Here is an 11,946-nt window from a genome sequence, read left to right on the forward strand (position 1 = left end):
GCAAGATAGTTCATTTTCACTAAAGTACACACTTGGCCTTTAAATTTGTGGGGTTACTTTAACTTTGGCCCTTTTAAGATTTCAAAAGTTTCATTTTGGCCATTAACGTTTGGTTCCGTTTTCGTTTTCAAAAGGGCATTGTTGTCCATCTCTTTTAGTAGCTTCAACTTTCAACTTTCACCATTAATTGCTAGATGAACCTTGACATGTCACTCATTTAACTCCAATTGTCACAATAAGTCATGTTAGCCTTGCTTGTACACACAAATCTAAAAACATATAAGTTCGTAGAATCATAAAAATAAGAAAGAATATTTGGGATCAACTATTTGACGCCCTAGATTCAAAGCCTTGCCCATAACAATTAACCACTTTTAACATCAAATCATCCTATCACTTAAAGTCAAAGCCTCATCCATAGTCACGCTATAAGCACCTTCCATGTGCCATCATCGCCATTTTCATGCATCACCCAAACTCACCTTAAGACCTAAAACTCTACCACTGTTGAAACCCCAAAATGGTAATACGAACGCTCCATTGACCCAATCATTGTATTGAAGAACCCTTCCATCATCGTTAGTTGATTCCTTATCAAAATCCATTTTAATCCTTATATCACTGCTGCATTGCGATGGAGACTCATCTCTACCCGACTAAGGGAGAAACCAGGAGTCGTTGTCGACAACAATGTTGATGAACTGAGCAACAATAATAAGGAATTTTGACCTAGGGAATTTAGAGAGAGAAGGAATCGATTTGAAGAGAAAGGGGGAAAGGACTTTGTGGCACAAAATTTGAACCTTAAGTGAGGACCATCGTTAGTTGATTCATTATCAAAATCCCTTTGAATCCTTAGATCACTGCCACATCGCAATGGAGACTCATCTCTGCCCAACTAAGGGAGCAACTAGGAGTTGTTGTCGACAACGATGTTGATGAACTGAGCAACAATAATAAGGAATTTTGACCTAGGGCAATTAGAGAGAGAAAGAATCGATTTTGAAGAGAGAGAGAGAGGGAAAGGACTTTGTGGGACAAAATATGAACCTCAAGTGAGGACCATCTTCATCTTTAGATTTAAGCTTTTTTCCCCCTCATTCCAAGCATGGACAGCATGGCTTATTGTGACATGACTGTTGGCATTAAATGGGTGATGTGTCGAGGCCCATTTGATACTTAGCAATGAGACTACTAACAAAGATGGACGACATGACTCTTGAAAATTGAACCAAATGTTAAGTGCCAAAAGCATACTTTAGTAAAACATGTATACTATCTTACCTTAATTTCCTAAGCATAGTATAAAAGAAAATTGTAGATTTATTTAAATTTTTGGTTAAGTCATGAGAGAACCAACCCATTTTAATCTTATTTTATTTAATTAGTTGAAAAGTTAAGATTTGGAACAAAATAAAGAAAGTTGTGAGCATTGGGGGAGAGGGACATGGCCCCCTGGCTTAAAGAAGCACGCAGGAAATAACAGTTTTTGAGAGCTGTGACCCAAAGAGAATTGGGGTTGGTCCAGCTCCAAGTTTAGTTCATTATGAAAGCATTACTCTTGTAAGAATTTTATTTAGCAACTCTTCCCAAACGTGGTGAATGAAAAAAAAAAAAAAAAAATTTATTGGATAAGCTTCGCAACGCACTGGTCTAGTCTTTAACCTGAATGGCTGATTGCTACTTCTTTAATCCTGCGAAAGTTAGCTAGCCTAATCATGCAATCTAGTTAGATAAAACAACCTTATTAAAATAGTTACAAATTCATTGATCAAAAAAAGAAGTAGTTACAACCTACAAATTATTTAATAACTAATTAAAAGTGGTATAATAATCGAGTGGTATGAAACATATTCCTTGGAATCTTGGCATATAAATAATATCCACTTCTCTCAATGTCCCATCTCCTCACATGAAACATTGAATGGGCGTCTTTAGTAGTACATTCCACCTCTTTGCATGTAATATTCTATAACAAAAAAATTTGGCTTTTTAGCTACAATGCACATCTAAAGATAACTGTGCACTATAGCTCAAAGGTAAAAAAAAAAAAAAAAAATTTATTTTGTGTTCACACTGCTGGATAGAATATTTTTGGTTTTTTTTTTTTTTGGGTAGTGAGATGTATTATTTTATTGTAGTAGATATATTATTTTATTGTGATGTTTATATAATTTTATTGCGTTGAAAGCTAAAATAAATCCACTGCTGCAGTATATGAGTAGGTAAAATAGATAAAGTAACTTTTTGTAGTGCCAAATAGCTAAAAACATTGCTCTACTGCTGTGGATGCTCTAAATTCCTACTTTGATTTTTTATCAATATTTGACTTGTACCATTTTCTCATGATTTTTATTATTATTCAAGTTTTTTTGGGCTATAATGAAAATTTTTATTTTGATTATTGATTTTAAAGGATCTGCTAATATGCTATTTAACTTGCTTATTTCATTTGTTTGAAGTACATGGAGAATTAAAACTTTTTTTATTTTATATTTTTTCTTTAGTGAAAATTTGAATGTGCTATAATTAATACATGTTATTAACATTTTAGTGATATGGTGGCCAATAAAAATGAATACAGTTTCTCTTCAAACTAATTTAAAGAAAAACTCTACAAACTCCTTATATATATTTATATTGAGTGTGATTGCATATTCTTATTATATCTTTTGTACTTGCAAAATTTTAAGAAGATCAAAGATCAATTGCTTTGTCATCACACAAATGTTAAAATTCAAGTTTTTGTGATCTAAAATTGTGTATAAAAAATAAGTTTATTAATCGAATAGTAAATAACATTCAATTTGAACGAAATTTGATATGCATATTAAGAACATAAGAAACATGAAATTCAACAGTTAAATTTTCAAAATTCATATAATATATATATATATATATATATAAAAGAAGTTTTGTAAGGACTCAATTTGTAACGACCACAAAATGATATTGGGTTCGCACGTAAAAAGGCCCAAACAATATAATTTGTAGAGCGTGGGTTTGAAAGGCTAGGCCTTGGTCACCGGACGGTTGTTAGTCGTGGTGTTCATACAAAACTAAACCATGTTCGCTCGAGAAGTCTATCTCCTCGATACGGTATGGGGAGCTTTGGCTCTTGGCCATTTTTTTCCCAGCCACTGTTTCGGATTGCTTGCTTTTCCTTTTATATTAGCCTGTATCCCTTATCCTACGTCCACATATAGGTTCGACTTTCCAGGACTGATACTTGTCCCATCAGCCCATACCCAAAGTGGTTGGGGGTGGTTGTAAAAGCTGAAGAGCATGGCTCTGTCAGGTGCAAAGTATTCAATGGCAATAATGGCAGCTTTCCCTTTGTCCTTGGTCGCCATACTGTCTAGGGGTTCTTTTTCTATCAACGCAGATATTTTAGGTTTTTCCCAAAACTATTCTTATACCGTTCTTACCCTTTCTTTCAGGAGGACCTCAGGGATGCCGAGGACAGAGTCATCCTCGGCTATGTCTCAAGGTTACTTGGACTTTTATTATATGTCCTCGGCTATATCTCTCCTCGGCTCGAGCCTTGGGTCCCAATGTAAAAATGGGCCAGGATCACAAATTATTGGGCCACACAAGTTTGAAGAGCTATTTTTTCTTATGATTTAGAAATTTATTTTTTGAATACTTCTATGCAAAATTTACTTGTGGTACGCTGAAAAAGAGCTATTTGTTTTCATCCATACTATACAAGAACAAATGAGAACAAAAGTATTATTGAATGGAACAGAACTATAAGGCTGAAACTGAGATCGTACCCTCTGGGCCGTGGCATTATATGTCCGACTAACCCATTCAAAGGCCATGGCTTGTGGTCCATGGACTTACAACAAGTGGTTATTAACCTATCAATATCAAAGCCTTCTCATTTTTTTGACTTAACACCGACTGTGAACAAAATATTTCACACCAATGAGTTCTAATTAGTTCAAATAATAAAGTTTATTGTGTAGAATAAGAGATTTTGTGTATTGGGGTTTGAAATCCATCTATATAATAAAATTAATTGGTTTTTCAAGCTGATGACAAAAACCAATTATCAAAATATATCATATCTATAAAAAAAAATGTAAAATATTGTTTTAAAAATTTGTTTATTATCTCTTGTGGGGCCCAATAATTTGTGATCCTGACCCATTTTTACATTGAGACCCAAGGCCCGAGCCGAGGAGGGATATAGCCAAGGACATATAATAAAAATCCAAGTAACCTTGAGACATAGCCGAGGATGACTCTGTCCTCGGCATCCCTGAGGCCATTATGAAAGAAAGGGCAAGAACGGTATAGGAACAGTTTTGGGAAAAACCTAAAATATCTGCGTTGATAGAAAAAGGACCCTTGGACAGTATGACGACCAAGGACAAAGGGAAAGCTACCATTACTGCCATTGAATACTCTGCATCTGACAGAGCCATGCTTTTCAGCTTTTACAACCACCCCAACCACTTTTGGTATGGATTGATGGGACAAGTATCAGTCTTGGAAAGTCGAACCTACACGTGGACGTAGGATAAGGGATATAGGCTAATATAAAAGGAAAAGCAAGCAATCTGAAACAGGGGCTGGGAAAAAAAGGGCCAAGAACCAAAGCCCCTCAGACCGAATCGAGGAGATAGACTTCTCGAGCAAACATGGTTTAGTTCTGTATGAACACTACGACTAACTACTGTCCGGTGATCAAGGCCTAGCTTTTCAAACCCACGCTCTATAAATTATATTATTTGAGCATTTTTACGTGCGAACCCAATATCATTTTGTGGTTGTTACAAATTGAGTCCTTACATCTCTAAATTAATTTTTTTTTCCATCTTTAAACTATTAAAAAGAAAAGTTTTTTTTTTCCTATACTATCGATAATGTTTTACTATTTATCCGTAAACTATATCAAAAATTTATATTTAGTCTCTAAACTATTTTTGAAAACTCATTATAAAGTTTAAGAATGAAAAAAGAAAAAGAATTCTTTAAAACTTAGAGCATTCACAGCAGTGGAGGCATATTGTTACATTGCTAAAATTTAGTTCCTCAAACACAAAAATCACGCTGTAGCAGTGGAGGCATAAGTAAAAAATTTAGATGTTCAGCTATAGTGCATATCTATCTATAGATGTGCACTGTAGTTGAGAGCCAAAAAAAAAAAAAAAATTTTATTCGGCCGGTTAATAAAATAATAAAAAGTCTCTCTCATCTCTCAGTCACTCTCTCATCTCTCTCTCAAGCAAACTTCTCTTCTGCCTCCGATCGCCTCATGCCGCCGATCACCTCATCTCATCTCATCTCACGCCGCCGATCACTTGCTCATCAAGCCGCCGGTTTGAAGCTCATCGAAGCCGCCGGTCTGAAACCCATGGAGCTTGCCGACCCATTCCTTCTGCCGACCCAGCTCGCCAACGTTGTGCTTGTTTATGATTGGTGATTTTTTATTTTGTTTGTGATTGGTGATTTTATTTGGTCTGGGTTGAGGAAAAAGATTGGAGATTTGGGTTTTTTTTTTTTTTTTTTTTTAATTTTTTTACTGTGGACTGGTGGTGGTGGTTGTGAGTGTGTCTGATGGTAGAAGTAGTTATGGTTGGTGCTGTGGAAGTTTTTTGGATAGTGAGATATATTATTTTATTGTAGTGGTTATATTATTTTATTGTGATATTTATATTATTTTATTGTGTTGAAAGCTAAAATAGATCCACTGTTGTAGCATGTGTGTAGGTAAAATAGATAAAATAACTTTTGATAGAACTAAATTACTCTATTTTTAGCTCTATTACTGTGAAGGTTCTTAAGAATGAAAAATAATGTTTTGGCCAAATTTAGAGAAGAAAATAGTATTTATTAAAAAAAAGAAGAAAAAAAGACACAAAATGCCAAAAGGCCCTTCTCAACCCTAGTGCCCCTAAAAGGTCCAAACAAAAAGGCCTCCAAGAAAAATCACACACAAATCTCTGTCGTGACATATCCTAGCCTCTCATTGCTCCCTTCCCCCAAATCTCCTACCCAATCCAAAGGTCCCAAACCACCCAAAACGATCCCTCTCTCTCTCTCTCACAAACCATTCTCATCATAACACTCATCACAGAGAGTCTCTCTCACGCATTTTCGCAAACACAAACAATGGCCGCCACTCTCTCCATCTCAAGACTCCTCCTCTCTTCCCCCACCTCCCTCTCTCTCTCCACCGCCACCACCTCCTCCCTCTTCCCCGCCGCCGCCGCCAAATCCCTCTCTTCAAAACTCTCCTTCACTTCCCTCCCTCTCAAACACCACCGCCACCACCCAAAACCCCTCAAATTCTCCACCGCCAAATCCACAATCTCCGCCACAATCTCCGTCGGAGACAAGCTCCCAGACGCAACACTCTCTTACTTCGACCCATCTGGACAACTCCAAACCACCACCATCTCCGACCTCACCAAAAACAAAAAAGCCATCCTCTTCGCCGTCCCAGGTGCCTTCACTCCAACCTGTTCCCAAAAACACCTCCCTGGTTTCGTCGAAAAATCCAAGGACCTCAAAGCCAAAGGCGTCGACACCATCGCTTGCATTTCGGTCAACGATGCTTTTGTCATGAGGGCGTGGAAGGAGAACCTTAAAGTCAACGACGAGGTGCTTTTGTTGTCTGATGGCAATGGGGATTTCACTCGAGCCATTGGGGCTGAGCTCAATCTGAGTGATCAGCCTGTGGGTTTGGGTGTCAGGTCGAGAAGGTACGCGCTCTTGGCTGAAGATGGAGTTGTCAAGGTCTTGAATTTGGAGGAAGGTGGTGCTTTTACTTTCAGTGGAGCTGAGGATATTCTCAAAGTGCTTTGAATTTCCTGAGGTTGTACTTTTACGGCTTCTTCTTCTTTTTGTTTTTTGATTTTCATGTTGTTCAGACTGGTTTTTTGTTAATAAAAATGTATGGAACTTGAGTGCCATATGGTTTTTAATAATGGGTAGAAATTGAAAATGTTAGTTTTTGAGGTAATTTTGATGCATTTTGTGATGAGTTTGTAGGATTTGTGATATGATAGACATTGGAGTGAGTGTTTGTTAAATTTTTGCAACTCATCTAAAAATCTCTGGGGTCTGTAAAAGCTAGTGGGAATATTTAGCAGAAAAACAGTGCCAAGAAATTGATGAAAAAGAAAAGAGAGAATGAGGATAGATGCAAGAGAATAACAATTTAAAGAACAAGCCTTTTTATTTATTTATTTTTTATTTTTATTTTTATCCCTTTTTAAAATGGTTCACAGTTTACATGTGCTGATTTACTGGATGATAATTTCACATAGAGTAGTGATTATTGCACACATTGCACGCGCTGAAGTCGTTGCACGCACTGCATGCAAACAAACTAAAATCGTGACTTCAAGTTTAAAATCGTGACTCACTGTGGCAAACACCAAATAGTTGGCCAAGGAGGATTTTGAATTCTTGAGACGGTTTTTCATGTAAAACTAAATTTAGATTATGTACTTGTATAAGTAATCGATTGATAGGACAATTGAAACATTGTTATACTTAAACCCATCATAAGCTCTTTTTGTTGCCAAGGGCTTGTAACTCAACTGGCAGTATCCCCTATCCTCATTGGAACTATCGAATTATCAATAACAAGAATCATGATCTTGAACAAATTGCTAACCTTTGAATATTGCTCTTAATTAGTTGTAGTTTTCTTCCCTGTCTTTAGTCACCATTCCTGGCAGAGTAAATCATATCAATCAATGTATTACAGTGAAGATTCTGAATGAATAAAGGTCGAAGGAATTGATACTGGGAAACCTCCAGCCCCTCACTTTCTATTGGAACAATCAGCCAAGAAAAAGTGGATGATAGCTCAAAAGGTCAATCATGTGTTTTCAACTAAAGTAAAAGCACCTTAAAGTAAAAGCAAAACATCCAGAATTCAAAATAGTAGAGAAGCTAGCATACATTAACTTCAACAAGTTTGAAAAGGAGAATGAACTAGCGGGCACCTTCTAATTATAAAGCGACTTTAGAGCATTTGGAGTAGTGTAACTATATTGCTATATTTTAGCTACATTGTTGCTAAAATGATGTTCCAACAGTGGAGCTAAATCTAAAATTTTTAGCTCCACTGCTGTAGTGTACATCTAAAAATAGATGTGCACTGTTCATGAGAGCAAAAAAAAAAAAAAAAAAAATCAACCGTTTGATTAAAATAATGCCCCTCTCTCTCTCTCTCTCTCATCTCATCTCATCTCAGAACATCACTCTCAACCTCACTCTCTCACTTCGGCATCTCCGGTCTCTCACTCTCTCACTCCGGCCTCTCCAGTCTCTCACTCTCAACTCTGGTCTGCCATTGATCCACCTCTTCTGTCGACCCAGCTTGTCGACGTGATTGGAGTGCTTGCTCGTGGTGGGGTTTTTTTTTTTTTTTTTTTTTTTTTTTTTTTTTTTTTTTTTTTTTTTTTTTTCCTTCCTACTGTGGACTGGTGGTGGTGGTGGCTGTGGCTGTGGCTGAGGAAAAGATTAGAGATTTGGGTTTTTTTTTTTTTTTTTTTTTAAATTTTTTTTTTCCTACTGTGGACTGGTGGTGGTGTTGGTGGTTGTGGCTATGGAAAAAGATTGGAGATCTGGGATTTTTTTTTTTTTTTCCTGCTGTGGATTGGTGGTGGTGGTGGTTATGGCTGTAGCTGATGGTAGAGGTGGTTGTGGTTGGTTTTTTTGGGTAGTGGGATATATTATTTTATTGTAGTGGTTATAATATTTTATTGTGATGTTTATATTATTTTATTGTGTTGAAAGCTAAAATAGATCTATTGCAGCAGCATATGTATAGGTAAAATAGATAAAGTAATTTTTGGTGGAGCTAAATAGCTAAATATTTAGCTCCACTGCTGTGGGTGCTCTAAACAATAGCTATAGCCCCACACTGTATGCCTTTTTTTTTTTTTTTTTTTTTAATGAAGAAAAAAGGGTCTCGCAGGTGTGATCATTGATCCGGCTCACTTAAACCTGCTATTGATGGTATGAGGCACCTGTTTATTTTTTTATCCGCATACGGCTGTTTACACAAGTGGTGGGCTATATTATTAACCTCCCTAGTTATCTACTAGAAGGAGCAGGACATGGGATCTTTAATTTGGATACTGCTTGTGTCCGGTCAATTTGTACACCCAACATGATACGATGTGAATACCAATGCATTTGTGCACTAGACACGATATGATGCAGATACATGTCCGAATCATATTGTATTTGGTGCACAGATGCACTGGACATAAGCTTCATTGTTTAATTTTCATTTCCCATAGCATACTTGGAGAGCTTTCCGTTGTATCAATAACATCAATATAATTCTTAGAAACAGATTCAATAATGACATTCTGAAGCCTCAAATCTATAGTTTCATTGTAAATGGGACATGGCTTTTGTCGTTAGTCTTATAAGTCATTCCTCGCACGTCTTTTTTTAATCGAAGATTATATTAAAACGAAAGGAAAGCAAGACCAAGAGAGAACTGAAAGTCTGGCCCTAACCCATCTCCAACATCTACCATTCAAAAAAATAAATGTAAGTCAGAGATGAGCAGTAGAATTAGTTTATCTATCAACCAACAAAAGTTTTGCACAATAATACTATTATCATACACCACAACAAAACACATTCCCCGCCCATTCTTTCCCTTCAAGTGCACCACAAGTGCACCACATTACATGCAGAAGTTGTCTTTCAAATCTAAACCGAAATTTGTATTTGAACATGTCAATGACTCAACCACGATTCCAGTTTGACCGAGATGGAAAGTTAATCTGTGACAGTGTAAAATCAGTGTTGATTTTTGGAAATTTTCACCTAAACGTAGGTATTCATAGACTCAAATGCTCTCTACTCATTATTTAATTTATATCAACTGCTTTCATAATCTTGATAAATAGAATGCTTGTGTCCTAGATTCGGGAATCCATTTCCAAGCTAGAAGCTTACTCACATTGAATTCCTCCCACCAACTCCTCACAAAAGCAGGTTTACCAAACATTTGCCTATTCAGCATCTGTCCTACCCTCCTTTAGAAGATAAGCTGTCTCTTCTCCATGTTTCGATATCAACAAAGAAGTAGTAAGCCAGAAGACATGTACAAATCTTATTTTGGTAAAAACGGATTGCATTAGCTAACAGAACCACCACCAACAGTATTTAAAGGACAAGAACTCTCATAGTACAAACCTAAATTATCATAAAATAGTAGCATACATAAGTCCACAGGCGACTATCAAAATAAATAATGTCCTGGTCCACAGCTGAACCTTTTCTAGCCAGAGCATCTGCACACTTGTTTGTTTCGTGAAAATAGTGACTCATCTTCACTTGAGGAATTGGCTAATGAGGGTCCTGCAATTGATAATGAGAGAAGCATCTATTATACTCATTAGATATCCATCCAAGCACTACTTTAGCATCTAATTCAATTTCCACATCCACAAAATTCAAGCTAGTACATAAAAGTAATCCTTCCCTTAGAGCCCACAGTTCAGCATCAACACTGGTGAATACCCAAACAGAGCGGGTGAAACCTTTGATCCAAACCCCATTATGGTCTCGAATAAGCCCCCCTCCGGTAGTGAAACCCCGATTGCCTAATGAAGAGCCATCTGTGTTAAGCTTGACCCAGCCAACTTCAGGTTTATTCCACCAGACTTTGACAACCTAATTCCTTTTAACCCTCTTAGACCAAGAGGCATAGAACAGGTACTCATTGGCAATAGCACAGACTTCCCTACCCAGCTCATGGTTTGGAGGAGAGCTTTTGAACACAATTTTATTTCTATGAAGCCAAAGGCTCCAGATGGTAAAAGGAAAAAACATATTCCATGGCATAGATATCCCCTGGCAGTAAGTGTTAATGCTAGAATTTTTTTTCCAGCCCCAAACCAATGTCCTTAGCATAAAAGTCATGCACCAGATCATAAGCTTAAATAACATGTGTCTCTCTTTATTGATACTTATAAATTGCTGTGCCTCACTTGACAACACGTGAGAACCTCTCCTATCTTTTGGCAACAGCAGAATAGTCCTCTTGTGCTCCAATCAGTCAATCATCCAAATAGTTTTAAAGCTCATTTTTTAGCAGACTAACTGGGCCTCTTTCAACCTCCCTCATGTCAGAAGGGCATCAATTAGGGTATTATACGTCTCAATATTTGGGAAAACTCCCTTCTATGCCATCCCTTTTATCCATTCTTCTGCCTCATTCATCTCCCCCATGTCACCAAAACTGTCAATTAAAGGATTCAAGTGATGCAGTTTGGCCAGAATCCATGGCTTCCCGTTTGCTCAGAGTTCACACAATAAGTACAGGGACAACTTTTTTACAATTGTTAATTTGGCATGTCGTAATTGGTGATTTATAAAAATGGTGTTGGTGGGCTAATGTAAATAATATTGCTCCATTCCTAACTTACACCTTAATAAATTATGAACAATGTTGTGTCATTGCTCTTGTTCAAATTGTCCACATTACCTCTTCTTCGACATTGTCCTATCACCATTGTGTCCAATCTTTAGTTTTTCAAAACCTACTCAACCAAGTCTTACAAGCATAGTATTTAAACCCTTACCCTTTCTCATTTGCTTCTTTATACAAAAACAAATACAGCCTCACCATCACCACACCTCGAATGCCCATAAAAAAGTATGCTATAAGTAAACCCATCAGGTACAAATCCATGGGCCTTCATAGGTTAGTTGCTTAAGATCCAAAAATGACAAACTAATGGAGCTCCATCTGCAGAATATATGAGTCTTTGTGCCCATGCCTTTTTTCTGGGCTTAAAGGACTGCCCATGAAAATTTGTGAGGCCCAAACCAGTCATTAGTAGGTTTCACTTGAGCATTAGCATTGGTGGTGTCAAATTGCCATACTACCAAATTTAACAACCAATATAAGAAAAATAGGGCTGCATTAATGATTATTTCCTTTTAGTT

The 11,946-nt window shown here is 36.9% G+C and overlaps 1 protein-coding gene across 1 annotated transcript; it reads left to right on the top strand.

Annotated features, from left to right (window-relative positions):
* The first annotated feature begins 5,964 nt into the window (after positions 1-5,964).
* Positions 5,965-6,976, top strand: LOC115953300 (peroxiredoxin-2E-2, chloroplastic). Its single transcript, XM_031070903.1, has one exon. The coding sequence runs from the start codon at positions 6,124-6,126 to the stop codon at positions 6,817-6,819; it is 696 nt and encodes a 231-aa protein (XP_030926763.1). The 5' UTR covers positions 5,965-6,123; the 3' UTR covers positions 6,820-6,976.
* The last annotated feature ends 4,970 nt before the right edge of the window (positions 6,977-11,946 follow it).

Source organism: Quercus lobata, chromosome 7 (assembly GCF_001633185.2).
Source record: "Quercus lobata isolate SW786 chromosome 7, ValleyOak3.0 Primary Assembly, whole genome shotgun sequence".
NCBI lineage: Eukaryota > Viridiplantae > Streptophyta > Magnoliopsida > Fagales > Fagaceae > Quercus > Quercus lobata.